Source organism: Letharia lupina (assembly GCF_014066315.1).
Source record: "Letharia lupina isolate WasteWater1 chromosome Unknown contig_9, whole genome shotgun sequence".
In the NCBI taxonomy this organism is placed as follows: Eukaryota; Fungi; Ascomycota; class Lecanoromycetes; order Lecanorales; family Parmeliaceae; genus Letharia; species Letharia lupina.
The window spans coordinates 194,186-208,281 of record NW_023502978.1 but is presented as its reverse complement, the minus strand read 5'-3'; the positions used below and the strand labels follow the sequence as shown (position 1 = coordinate 208,281).

Genomic DNA, 14,096 nt, shown 5'->3' with positions numbered 1-14,096 from the left:
GCTCACTTCTGGAACGCACGAGATACATTCGTTATCGTTTGAAACATGGATGATGTCCTCGATGGACGCGAGGGTTTTTTCCCATTCCCATGTGGGGAATCGGATCGAGTGCGTTCTTCTTCTGCTCCCCGAAGTGAAGGCACCGGATGGTCGATGAGATAGAGAAAAAAATTTAAAGAAAAAGAGGGGGGGGGGAAGTGTTCTGCTATTCGGATCTTGCAAACTTCTGATTGAGACGTATCGAAGTGCTGACGATTGATTTTTAGATTTGTTTTTGGGGGAAGAATGGGTTCGACTGATAGATATCTATGCGGACAGGCATGGAACATGAATAGCGTTTGGGGGTATCGAATACGCAGTCCGATCGAAACAGATTCCGAAAAGTGCAAAGCCTTTCAAAGGAAGCAAGGAAGCAAGCAAAGCAATATGTACATGCTCGTCTCGTTGTCCATTACCGCTCTAGTGTGATATTCGACATGTGCAATCGCCAACCCTTTATTTCAAACCATCTGGTCCTCCTTCCATTTCACAGATTGCTCAATATCCTCTCAAGCTCCGCTTTCCTCGCGGGACGACCTGCTCCGTGGCTTTTGTCGTCATCATCGCCCATGAACCACGACTTCCTCTTCTCCGCCGCATCTGTATGAGCAGTACTCCGTGGTGCGCTTGTTCGTGCGTTTAACCCAGGTCTCACCCTCGGCTCAAGTCCAGACCTCAAACCCTTATCTTGCATCTTTCGCATCGGTGGAAATTGACCCCTGTATCCGGGGAAGAGCAATGGAATGGAGGGAGCGGAAGTTCTCGAGACGGACACTGGGATTGGCGGTTTGCCTTGGGTAGCTTCAGAGTAAAGAATGGCTTTGGGAGCGGGCGTTGATCGTAGGAATGAAAGTAGTGACATTCTGCTTTCTTTTTTGGGCATTCTAGCTTGGTATGATTCAGCAATGGCGTGGGATATGCGTCTGTTCAAGCCAATGGGTGGAGGAGCCGCGGAGTCGAAGGACGAGGCACGAGATGAGACCCGTCTATCACGTGAGACTGGTTTTCCAAGTCCTGGTTGACTGGCGCGAAAGGAGGCTGGCCCGGCAAGGGGGTTTTCGTAGCGAGGTGAGACTGGGGTTTCGAGTCCTAACTGGGTGGCACGAAAAATGGCCGGGCCGGCGTTGTGGTCCTCGTAAGGTAAGACATTAAAGTCAATCTCTGAAGGTAGAGACTCAAGATCTGCGTCCTCGAAGTATTCCCTGTCTCTAGACTGGCTGAACGACACCCGCCGGGGAGATGTCATTGTCTCACTAAAATTAGAGAAAGACACAGATTGGGGAGACATGGTTGCGTTGGTCGAAAATCTCCGTGGAGAAAACGTTGGAGAATGCAAAGCCGTGCCTTCTCTCGAGTTGGTCGGGGAATCCATAGCTGAAGAGGTTTCCGGTCTTGGAGGCTCGGAAGGGAGGTAAACAACCGACGAATTGGTCGATCGTAAAATGGATCGCTGTCGTGGAGGGCTGCGCCTTGCGCTACGTTGTGGGACTGGTGGAGGTCTTGTCCTTTGGAGTTCTTCCGCCCGTTGTGTCAGCGAGAAGCTTTTGCTCGAGTCCGGCGTCGCCGGGGGGGAAGGTGGGCGTTCAGGAGGAAATCCATGAGTTTCAATCAAGACGTTGTCGTAAGCGCCCTGGCTGGTGGGTAGTAGTATTCTGTGCTGCGAAGCAAATGTACCTGGAAGCGCTGAGGGCCGATCCCGGCGTGATCGAGGGCTATGCTCGAGCGACGTGCTCCTGGGAGTATATCTTTGAGCATTTGCTGAGTTCGTTTGACGTGAATTCAATCTCCCCGTGTATGATGATGACAGTTGAGGTGAATAGATCTGCGAATCAGTCGAAGGATTCCGAGTGTGCTCCGACTCTTGGATGAATTGTTCCAAAGATAGCTGCTGGGTGCTCAGAGAACGGCGAGGTTGGCGCTCTTGTGCAGTGTTCGGATCAATGGATTGTCTCCGGCTGTGCTGTGTTTCCTTGATACACTGATTCAGAGATAATTGCCGAGGGCCCAAAAGAGGTGGATTTTGGCGATCTCTTGCATTTTGTGAATCAATCGACTGTCTCCGGCCGTGGACTGATCCCTGCGTAATCTGGGGTCGACGCCCAGAAGAGGAGTGCTGCGTCCCCCAAGAGGGGCGACGTTGGTGGTCTGATGTTAGAGAAGACGACTGCAATCGCTGTATATCCAATGAAGGACGAACCTGGTCATCCTGGGATGGAGTAAGCAAGGCGGAGCGGGCTTTCACGGAGGAACCACCTCGACGGTCTTCTGTCGCAGCAGGAGTTGACTGTGAGCCCTGCGTTGCTATGGAGAAGTAATCTTGGAGTTCTCGAGCAGAGGGAAACAAAGGCGAATTCTGCGTCCCAAAAGGAGAATGGGCTTGACGACTTTGTAAGAGCGTGGGCGAAGCTAGGGCCTGAGTCTTCTGTACGAAGTTTTGTCGGCGGTCTCGTGTTGGAGAAGGCAAATAGGCACGCTGAGTCTCCGATGGAAAGCGCCCTTGGCGGTCTTCTGTGAATATAGGAGGTGGGGAAGTCTCCGGGAACCCCATCGAGAATACATGTTGGCGCTCTTCTGTGAATGAAGGAGGCGTGGGATAGGACTCATGTGTCTCTACAGAGATTAGGTCTTGGCGTTCCCGTGTGGGTGGAGGCGAGATGGTGGCCTCGGGAGCATATATCTGTGTTTCGACAGAGGAGCTTTTGTGGTGCAAAGATGGCCTAGGGTTTCCAGGACGAAGGGGAAAAGGAGTCCCTAGACGAAGCCGCTCTAGGGATGAAGACTCGGAATTGGGACGGTGTGGAGAGGATAGTTCGTAATGTGGATGCTCTGAAAGCGTAGGCTCGAACTCGGGAGGTGGCGAAGGCCGGGTTTCTATTCGAAAACCGAAGGGAGACTCGAGGCGAAGCTGGTCTGAGGGTGGACGTGACGGTTCGGAAGACGTGGACTCGAATCGGGGAGGGTCTGAAGGTGTTGATTGGAAAGATGGAGGACGTTTACGGGTAGAAGTCCTGTAATCGTACGAAGGCTCTGGTTCGGGGTCAGGCTCGAGACGGAGATAATCCGAATACACACAGCGTTGAGTCGAGTAGTTTGAGGAAGAGCGAATTGACGATGCAGTGGAGTGAATATGGGATCTGGAATTGCGTGCAGGGGGAGTCTTCAAGGACAGAGGGCGATCGGTGTTGTTGATGATGCCCCGATACTGTTGTTGAGAGAGAACAAGTCCATGTGAATACTTGTTAGGCATGGTGAGTGAAAAGAGAAGGAAGAAGGAAGAAGGAAGCCGGAAGGAGATTGGAAAGTTGGTTTCGACGCCTACAGCGAACCCTTTAAGGAAGGAAGGAAGTCAAGATGCAAGAGTTGGACCCTACGGAGCTGTCTTGCGCGTGTCACAGCTCGCTTACATGCATCAACATAGTTCGTGCATGAACAGTGCTGCAATCGAAGGTTCTCATGTCGGACAAACTGCTGTAGCCTGTCAGTCAGAGTCAGACTGACTTCCCGGCCAGGAGTTGATGAAGCGCTTCGGCGAGAATGAAAAGATTGGTGGGATTGTTCGCTGACCGAATACGTATTATCATTTGACGGTAAATTATTATAAAGGTAGTCAATTGTTAGTTGACATTATGATTTTCTAGGGGTTCTAAGGATTGCGGATTCATTATTATTATTATCATGATTGTTGTAGTATTTTCATTGCTACAGGGATGTCCTTTGGCGTCATGATTGAGTTATTCATCTGCCGAGGTCGCCTCGCCGCGAACTAAATAGGGGGATTATAGAGTACGTAGGTAGGCTCCGATTCGTCCAGTGCATGAGATCGATCTTCTGCCATCCAATCGTTAAAGTACATGAACGCTCGGCATTTCAGACAACATGGAATCATCCTAATTCATAACCGATCTTACCTTGTTCATGTTTGAGCCTCTGCTGTTTCGACACGAGTTGTGGATTCTAACATTACTCTACCTATTCCACAATCTCACGTTTCACCAACCTTGTTGGTCATCGCGCATTCCGGAGCCTCGTCGACCTAGCTTAGACGACCTGTTGGACCTTTACGATAGTGGTGCCAAAGTAGTTGGTGCACCTTATGATTATTGACCAACCTGTTGTATCCTTCAAAAAAGCCTAAAATAATTCATTGGATCTTAATATCGCCATGGAGCTTCACATCTCTGAACACGACGAAGCTGGTAGAGATATAGCAGCCTACGTCTCCTCCAAAAGCAGCGACAGGATCGAATGCATCGTATGCCTAGTTGAATCACTCCCAGGGCATCAGGCTGACCACGACTTGATTACAAAATCTAGAAGACAAAGGAGCAAAGCAGTCTATGGATGCGGCTACTCGACGTGTTTTTGCCGGCGGGCTATCCTCACAGCGTGACCCGTGATTACATGTGGTACGTATTGCGCTCTCTGCTGTCTTGGAGAGCTGTTGAAAGAGGAGTTGAGACCCCCAAAATTTCTGCTCCAATTCTGGGTATAAGCACGGAATAGCGCTTTATTCGTGGTTAGATGTTTCAAAAGCGAGAAGCTGAACATCGCAAAAAGCTCCTCGTTGATGTTGATTTGGTCGGGCTTTTGGGGATTCGTACCCTTTGGACTCCCACTTCATGGTCCCTAGCCTAAAATCAACAGATACGGGTTGGCTAACGGCTTCGGGACAGGTACCAGATCTACGTATGGTTGCCTTCTCACGATCTCTTGCCATTGCTGTCTGGGCTGTTGTTTATCGTTCTACAGGATTCTCTACAAGCCTTCTCAAGTTCCATTGCCGGACTGCTTGCTTCTAGGGCTGTGCTTCAAGGTGAGACACTCCAAAGCTCCGATCATACGGAATTGATCATTGTTACGTTGGGGGTGTGACAGCGACCAACATGATTTTTAGGCGTCGGGGTCGGTGATGCCTCGGCGTCACCAACATCTGCCCTTCTCCTCTCTGTGGTCCAAGAGAGCATGGGCCGAATAGCAACCATTCTCTTCGCCCACAGGCTCGGTACCTCGCTCGAGCCTGAATGCAAAATGTACAGGCTTGCCGCGGATGTCTTCAATGACACGGCTATGATTTTTGACTGCCTCTCCCCTGCACTGCCTAAAGCGCTAAGGGTAACTTTACTCAGCTTCTCAAGCGTCTTGAGGGCGTTGTGTGGGGTTGCTGCCGGCAGTTCCAAGGCTAGTTTGAGTGCTCATTTCGCAAAATGGGGCAATCTAGGAGAATTGAACGCAGTGAGTCCGCCATTTTCCTTCCGGGGCGGGTGGCCAGTCATCAAAGGGGAGGGAAGACCATCTCGTGTGTTTACAACCCCCGATTTCGTGCAGCCTTGGCTACGACCTACGGGGTTGCTTGTCGCGCATAGCAGCCAGAACCATCACTAACGGTCAAGCAGAAGGACTCGAGCCAAGAAACCATAATCTCGCTCATGGGGTACGTACATTCCGATGTCATTGCGTCCCAGTTGGCGCCAAAATCCTGATCTCAAGCCAAGCCAAGCCCAGCGGGCAGAACTGGAGGATCTTTTCCTTCTTTGTGCTCCCTGAAACTGTCCTCTGAACTGAAGTCTTGTTTGAAATTGGATTTGCTGACTCCCAGATTTTCGCAGGATGCTGGTGGGTACAGGTCTGCGCTTTATTCGTGCCGACGGCTACTTACCGACATGTAGGCTGGCAGTATCGTAGTCTCATACGTATCATCTCCAATAGCCACCTGGTCATGTCTCATTGTGCTCCTCTCGATACACTTGGCTATGAATCACGCTGCAGTCAGAGCAGTCAGCTTGCATAGCCTCAACCGCCAGAGAGCCAATATAGTTCTGTCCAACCTGCTGGTGGATAACAAGGTGATGACACCCGAGGAGGTATCGTCTCAAGAACGCATTTTCGAATGGGATGGCGCCCTGCGATGGCGAGGCTCATCACCCTTCGCCAAAGCTACCATAGGTGTCAATTTGCTCAGCCTGCTGAAGACTTTGGCGCCTGCGCACACTGTGACGGGCGCTATACGCGACGGCGATCTTATCTTAGAGAGATTGGTCAGAATCTACAGCCATGAGGATTTTCTAGTATGGTATGATTCGCCCAAGAGGTCAGTATATATTGTTCTCAAAGGTCAAGCTTCGGCCAAAGCACAACTGAAAGCTTGGGCACTAGCACTTTGGGGTGCTCACCGCTTTGGAAAGCAATATGCGACAGGCGCAAATACAGAAAATTTACTTCAGCTGCTCGAAATGACATTGAGGGACATTTCTAACCGATGGGATGATTCCATCGAGCGAATTAGAGCCGCTGGATGGGATATTGACATTGCAAATTTGGAGACTTCATCCGGGTCGCGCATACGTGTCACCACAGAAAGCCTGCAAACAATGTCAAAAAAGAAAGATTGATCAGGGCGCGGATGAGGTAGAAGACATGGACTGGTCTGCGAAGGCAGTCGGCCTCAGTGTATAGCCGCCGACCAGGTAACTGGGTTGGTGGATTTAAAGCAGTTTGGCATGAAGCATCAATAAGATGATGGAGATCATGCGGCTCCGATCATAGAACTTATCCTCCTCCCTGATAAAGATCTTATCCGTGCCGGTACTCCGTACACGGGGTCCGTAGCCTGATCAGGACATAGGCGACAATGCGTTGGCATGTATAAGCGCAGCCTCAAATCGAAGCGAGTGAGCCTGGAAGACCTGTGTTGCTGCTGCGAAAAGAAATCTTCCGGAGTCCGGACGTTTCCTCAATCCCCAGGGCTCGAAAGTCGAAATCAATGGATGACGGATGATGTAAGCCAAGAGAAAATTGAAAATGAGGGTGGAGTCATTAGAGGCGCGCGTGCTGAACATGCTACTGAGGTACATTTATGCGCAACAATTAGATGTCGTCTCCCACGCTGATCATCCAGCCTAGCTGACGCTATCTATAACTGGTCGTGGGCTGTGAAAGTGAATAATGCAGCATATTGGCGAACCCTGTAAAGCGGCGGCTTCTGGCCGTAGTATGTCCTCCAATCAAGAGCGATTCCCTTAGGGCTGTTTACACCCGTCACCCCTGTTCTTCTTCTGACTCAAGAGAAAGCGTGGGATTTCGGCTTAACGACGGCACTGGCCAACAAATTCTCCGAAACGTTTGGACCAAAGAGGCGATGGGTCGGAGAGGCGTCCCTCTACCTCGTACCAAAGCGAGTATCGGGCGAGTATCACCGTCTTTCAAAGCCATCCACTGTCGCGAATAACAATATCTTTAGCCGAGTCGCACGTCGCTTAGGGTGGCTTGTGCTTCACACTGGAGCGATTCGAGTCATGGATTCTGCCTTCTCTTTTTGCTGTTGCCTTACTCACCATTCCTCACTAGCGTCTCATCTGAGTTTGCTTCTCGTCTGTTTGCCGCCGAGGCCCAAGACTTGGAGTCTCGCTAGCAAAGACGGACACGGAAGATTTGGTCTGTTTTTGTCGCATAAGTACGGAGGTGAAGACGGCATGATGGGGAAGAAGATTTAGAGTAAGGCTTAGTAATTCGAGAAGACAAGCATGTGTGTGATTTGTTGTGATTTGTTATAATTGAAAAATAAGGTTGTTCCACACCCCAAAGAAAAACCTTCTAGCGCTTAATTAGCGTAGATTTTAGTTACTTCCACTTACCTTAGTGAATCTGAACCCCTGCAATTCCTTGCGCCGCCGCTTCCCACTTATTAGCCCTTTCCCCGTTTCTTTTTGCTTCAATAATTGCTGTATTATTACAGTCATCTGTGTCGCGAGAAGACACTCCTTTCTTTTCACCATTCTCATTCCTCATCCTTGATTTCAACTTCTCTTGCTTGTGTCCACCCTCCTTACCGGTCTCCATAACGAGTAATCCGTGTCTCCTTCACTTCAGCCCTCAGAGTTTGCCGACAAGACAAAAACCCCGCAAGTCACCAATTCCGACGAGTTTGCTTCAAGTCCTGCAGGCTTCCGAACATTCCGTGTGCCTTGGACCTCCTGACTCACCAGGAAAAGAGAAGGGTTAGGCGTGAGAGGAATATTCCGGGTACTCGCTGTGTCTGGCCGAATACATCGAATCGATCAAGCCAATTTTCGTCATCTCACAGAGCAGCAAACTGCAAATAACAAAACCGCAAATCAGACCCAGCACTGAGCTTCCTATACCCGTCTCCCTCCTTTCAATGGTCCACGTAACATTCATCACTCCGAAAAACTTCCTCGAAGACTTCGAGGCCTCGTGTCAAGGTGGCTCGCCCAAACGTGTTATCCTCCTATAGACCGGGCCGAAGCCGCTCACAGAAAAGGAAGGCTTCAGCAAGCGAAAGAACAAGGTCCAAAATTAGGGACTGGAAACGAGCCATGATCCGCAGGAAACCTGAGACACCCCCGTCGTCATATCTCTCCACACCCCCACCAGAAACGTCACCTCGTTGTTCTATCGTCATCTCAGACTGGGACGCCGACGACGAAGACGCCATGTCTATAGAAGACATCAGATCATCTCGACCACCAAGTCTTGAAGCCAGCCTGCAAAATGAAGGGCCCTATCATCCTCAAAGACCAACCCTCCCAGATGTGCTCTCGAATTCCGCTCCACCACCATGGACGCTCAGCGCGTTCACCGCCTACCTCTCGCAAAATCATTGTCTGGAGAACTTGGAGTTTACAATGGATGCCGAACGGTATCGGAAAAGGTACGGTGCCTTGGCTGCACAGATGGCTGGCATGCCCATGACACCTGAGGTGGAAGAATGCCGGTACGTGAGGATGCTATGGCAGCGTTTGATCAACGCCTACATAATGCCAGACTGCCCTCGGGAAATCAACATTCCTAGCAGCGTGCGCGAGAGATTACTTCTACTCCCTAATCATTCAACGCCGCCGCAACCCGAAGATCTGGAGGCTGCAGTCAAGATCATCTACAACCTCATGGAAGAGTCAGTGTTAATCTCTTTCCTGAACGAGGTCCCATCATCCAGATCTCAACAACAGCAGCACCTCAGTCGGCAGAAGCCTGCCGAGGTCAAGCCTCGGAAACGAGGCGGCTCAGATAGCTCAAACGAGAAGAGTTCAATCAGGAGTAGATCTCGAAAACGAACATCTCCGACATCCTCGCTCGATGTCCCTTCGTCAGGGTCTAGAGATGACCCAACTGGTCGTCTGACCCCCATTCCTGGATTCACGAGAGGTAGTCGTGCACCGAGTCACACATCAAATGGTAGCGGAGATCCAGGGCTACTGGACGATGATTCTGCCAGTGTGTCAAGTCCGGGTAGAGAACCAATGACACCACCAAACTCACCTCCTTCGAGCGATTTCGGCGGACACAGTCCCAGAAATCGCAACGATAATACTTGGAAGAAGATGCTAGGATGGAAGAAGAAGTCCAGCACCGGGATGAGAGACGGTCGATTTCCAACCCTTGAAGATTGAGCATTGATGAGGAGCAAGATCTGACAACTCGATTCCCACCTTTCAACACCACCCACCAACACCATGCGGCGCCTTCATCACTCCCACCTTGGCCGCCAGCGCACCCGTCTCAACTCCTCACGTACCTTTTCTCTGAGTTTAGCGTACAGCGGCAAAATTATCTTTTCGTCCTCCACGGACACGGCATATGGAGGATCAACAAAAGGCGTCAGGACGGACCAGTCTCAGGCATTGACGGTTCGCCATCTACACTTCTAGTCCGTTATGTTACAAGCGCGGGCCGCCCATACAGCATTGCACTGGGCGTGGAGCAGCATAGCATTGCGTCTTCGCATACGATATACCTTTTGATTGTCTGCAGCGCTTCGATTGTAGATATTTGAGTTACCATCATGACGATCTTGAACGAAATATAGACATTGGGATATCCAGGCCCATCAACCATTGACTGCCATTCACCGTCATCTCCTACCACTTGCGTACTATCGCCTACTGCGCCGATCTCAACGTCTCGCTGACCGCTCCTATCCTCTAAGAATACTAAAATTTGGTGAATCGTGATATGATGGCATCTTATGATGGCATTTCTACTTTAATTCCGCTACTCATGCAAGTGCGGGTCGGAGAATTTTCGTTCCGCCGTTTTATTTCCAATCTCTCATTGTTACCCCCATGACCCCAGGCTGATCCTTAGCCTCCAATTCCTTGCCTTTAGGGCAGCGTCACTGCGGCGCCACTGCATTCAAATGCGGGGTTGATGGTCAGATAAGATTTTGGTGGCGAAACGCATTCACGTCCATGCGGTGAGACATTTGTCTCCAGCATTCTTGATGTTATTCGCACGTCAAACAGAGTGTGCGTTTGCTATCTGTCATATGCGACCCGACGGAGATCACTTTCTGACGGTCGCTTCTACGGGCCTTCTGGAAGATGCAAATGCTGGGGAAGATTATTACGCGCTCCAGTGTGCATGTGCTAACATGCAGCTGTCACGCTCCTGGTACTGACCCGGGCATCTTGACTACCTATAGACCATGGGTCTCAGAGACACTCGGACAATGCAACTGTACTACTACACGCTGCAACTCGTTGCTGTTACGTGACCTGTGTCAGAGCGAGCTTCTTTTCGGCTCCGTCTTGATCCGAGTGTCCCGGATTCAGTGGATGCTTGCACTTGATTTCCCCACGTTGACCGATGGAAGGATTTCCTGTGAGGAGCGCAAGAAATGCCGACGATGCGGTGGCATTACGGAAAAGCGTCCTCTGCATGTCGAAATTGTGCTCTTTTTCCAACCGTCTTCAATTGCTTGAAAGAAGGGGAATCCTACAGGCGTGCGTTTGCAGCTTCGCTAGTCCTGGTCTCGGGTATCTCGAGGGGCTCGAAGCCGGTGCTGGGACCATTTCCCCGCCCACTCATTGTCCGCTGCCCGGCGGTATCGTCGTGGTTCCACTCCTGTGCTTTCGTGTGTGCTTAACCCCACGCTCCACTTACTGCTAGGTAACATATGTTGAGGGAATTCACCCTGCAGACATGGGCTTGGGACTCTAATGCCTGCCTTGATTGCCAGGGGGATGGAAATGTCTCTGAGGGGTTTTTCTGAGCCATGGCCGTGATTCCAGGACGGAGTCCTCGCACCAGAGGCTTCATGGCGATTTGATGCGTATTGTGTCCATGGTAAGTACAGAGTACCTTGAAGGAGAAGCCACAAGTCTGGTAGATGCTGATCGTACTCTGCGTATCTGAATGGAGACGAGGGTCATGTCCAGAAATACCGGCCAAGCCAAAATTGCACCCTCTAAGTGTCCTCTGTCGGCTTACAGGAAATCTCTACAAAGATAAAAAATCTTATCGTTGAGATTGAAGATTCTACTGCCAAAGTTTGGATTTGTTTGCTACAGTGTGTGGTTAGGAATAAATTTTTGAAAAGTGCACGATATGGTATTTTGGGCGCGGCCGGTTTTCTAGAAATGAACCTCGAGATCACGTGCCGAATTCGGCACGGAGAAACTCGCTTGCCGATTGTTTGTAGATCTCTTGCGAAAGCTCTGCCTTCATTCACCCTGATCTTCCTCGACTCAGAGCCATGCACGCCGCATTGAGTCAGGTATACCTCCTCGATAACTTGAGACCTTTAAATGCGGCAATGCTAATTGATAGAGACACGTTCCAGGTTCATAGAAAATCAGCGACCTGGTCAACATGTCGACTCAAAAGACACGGCCAACGGAGAATAAACCGAGGAGGTCATCACGCCGCATCCAGGGCCTTGCACCGCTGATCGACACCCCGTTTCAGAGAACGGTGTACCTCCCGACCGAATTGAAGGTCGCTGTGCTTGCTCAGCTCGACAAACGGGACCTCAAGACCGTCAGACTGGTATCGAAGGAATGGAACGCATTGGCCACGACGCCTTTGTTCGATAGGGTTTATATATCGTGCCAGGCGAAGGATATGGAGGTTTTTAGGAATATCACGACGCATCCGGATATGAGCGCGGGTGTTAGGGAGCTTGTGTATGATGGCTCGCTCTTCAGAAAGGATATAGATTTCAAGAATTATTGCTACAAGGTCTATCGCCAAGTCCGTTGGATCGTGCCGCCGTGGGGGCCTGACACACCTTTCAAAAGCGTAGATGTTCAGATCAACAAATTCGTCCAGGATTACAGAGAGAAGAAATTTGGCTTTTCCAAGCTCTACAAGACCCACAAAATGGACACATTTCTCGTTGAAGGCTATCGGAAATACAGAGATCACTCTGCATTTGAGTATCACAGTATTGAAATGGGTTGGCTTTTCGATGACCTTTGCACGGGGCTCCGTTCCCTCAAAAATTTACGCTCGGTGGTACTCGGTCAGAAGATGTGGCACTACGACCTTGACCAGAGTAAGTACTTCGGAACCCCTGATCCCAACACCTTACATGGGCCATCTTCAGGCTCGCCTCTTTGCCGCAGCTGGAATCCATTTCATCTTCGCCCTCTTGGGTGGAAAGAGCTTCCAGACGTGGATGGTGGTCATTCTCATGTTTGTGCTCATTTTCATATGCTTACACGAGCGATATCCACAACCAACCAAAACATAACTTCCCTTCAGGTTCCAATGGACCACATAGGAGGAGGTCTCTCGCAGCAAGCGTTGATGAAATCCAATCTAAACGGCTGGGAGTTTTGGTACTTCATGACAGCGTACTCAGGTTTGAGCTGTCTTGATATCGAAATCACTACGAACAACTCTGATCAGCGAGACGCCTTGACTGTCCTTCCAGAACTCCTGGCGCACACGTTCGGGCTTAGACGATTGTCATTACACCTCTTCAAGGACGTCGACCAACCGCTTCTCCCTGCAGGTGTGAGTGAGTACTATCGTTACGATGAAATATTTCCGGCCATCGGTATCTGGCCGAAGCTGACAGAGCTTTCAATTTCGGGACTTGCAATCGGCGGCTGGGATCTAATGGTCCTGATCCTCGGGCGAGCGCGAGTCAGACGGCTTGCCTTATTTGGGATCGACCTGCTGGATGGTACTTGGGAAGGCGTTATTGAAGGAATGCGCCGCCGGCAACAATTGACCGAGCTGCATATGGACGGCGACTTCAGAAACTGTGGAGGCGCTATCTTTAGACCTCGCGGTCCAGAAGACAAACATACCGACTTCATGTGCCTCATAGATACCGAGGCTTATGTTGCCCGTGGTGGTCGACATCCGTGTCTCACCCAGGAGGGTGATCCTGATACTGCGATCTGGTGGTATTTCGACTTGATGCCAGAGAAATGGCTTGACGACCTGAAACTTATGACTCGCGAGTGTGACGAGTACACGGACGATCTGTTTCGCAATAGACAGTGATTATACTGAGTCCTTGGTTTCTGTTAGACCAAGGTCAGTTCCAGCTCGGTCTCTAGTGGCGGACTTCGGATACCAAAGGCCCCAGCTATGATCGGTGCAGTGGAGGGAACGGCGGTCAGCTGAACGGCGTAAGAAGGTCCCATGATCGGAGCTGACGGTGGCTTTGATGTCTCTGTAGACCCCAGTGACAACCGTCTTGGAACGAAAGGAACGCGAAAACGTTGGCTTTTGGTCAACAGACCTTCCGAACACTCCTGACATAGAAGCCATCTACCAAGCTGCCAGAAAAAGTACCGTGCTCCGTACTGCCATCGTACAGATTTCGTGCACTCATGGGTAAGAAGCCAAGAAAATCTGGCAATCGTTTATCAGAATCAGTGATCATATTGTCAACATTCAAGGGCTTTCTACCACTACAACTGCCACTTTTCTGGCAAGGCATCTGCCAACAGACTACCAAAGTTACCATTCAGGCGACCCAGAAGATGTTACGCGAAGCTGGAATCCGTTTCATCCACGAGCAGGGTATTGGCATGAAAATCAGGACCAATGTCTGAACGGTTTTCGAGGACTCCTTTACCGGACGAGATCGAATACCCGGTTGAATATGGCGGTCGCCAGCCTTGTCTACCTACCGACGAAGACGCTTCCTGTGTGGGATACTACTACTTGGAGATCTTGCCGGAAGAATACTTGAAGGTACTCGGGCGTGAGGGTCGCCTGCATGGCCAATCTGTTGAACAGAAGTTAGGTCGCCATCCCACTTCCACACGTGCCATCCATCGAAGCAGCCACATAGGGCA

General features: G+C 50.5%; 4 protein-coding genes across 4 annotated transcripts; 3 read left to right on the top strand and 1 right to left on the bottom strand.

Annotated features, from left to right (window-relative positions):
- Positions 1-526: 526 nt before the first annotated feature.
- HO133_010542 (uncharacterized protein) lies at positions 527-3,286 on the bottom strand (the record flags this gene model as incomplete). Its single annotated transcript, XM_037301394.1, has 1 exon — positions 527-3,286. One exon carries the CDS (start codon positions 3,284-3,286, stop codon positions 527-529), a length of 2,760 nt encoding a protein of 919 aa, XP_037153028.1.
- Positions 3,287-5,067: 1,781 nt separating this feature from the next.
- On the top strand, positions 5,068-6,428 carry HO133_010541 (uncharacterized protein; the record flags this gene model as incomplete). Its single annotated transcript, XM_037301393.1, has 4 exons — positions 5,068-5,271; positions 5,403-5,470; positions 5,646-5,652; positions 5,706-6,428. 4 exons carry the CDS (start codon positions 5,068-5,070, stop codon positions 6,426-6,428), a joined length of 1,002 nt encoding a protein of 333 aa, XP_037153027.1.
- A 1,944-nt stretch (positions 6,429-8,372) lies between these two features.
- HO133_010540 (uncharacterized protein) lies at positions 8,373-9,446 on the top strand (the record flags this gene model as incomplete). Its single annotated transcript, XM_037301392.1, has 1 exon — positions 8,373-9,446. One exon carries the CDS (start codon positions 8,373-8,375, stop codon positions 9,444-9,446), a length of 1,074 nt encoding a protein of 357 aa, XP_037153026.1.
- Positions 9,447-11,646: 2,200 nt separating this feature from the next.
- HO133_010539 (uncharacterized protein) lies at positions 11,647-13,293 on the top strand (the record flags this gene model as incomplete). The annotated part of the gene is made up of 1 exon (XM_037301391.1): positions 11,647-13,293. One exon carries the CDS (start codon positions 11,647-11,649, stop codon positions 13,291-13,293), a length of 1,647 nt encoding a protein of 548 aa, XP_037153025.1.
- Positions 13,294-14,096: the final 803 nt, after the last annotated feature.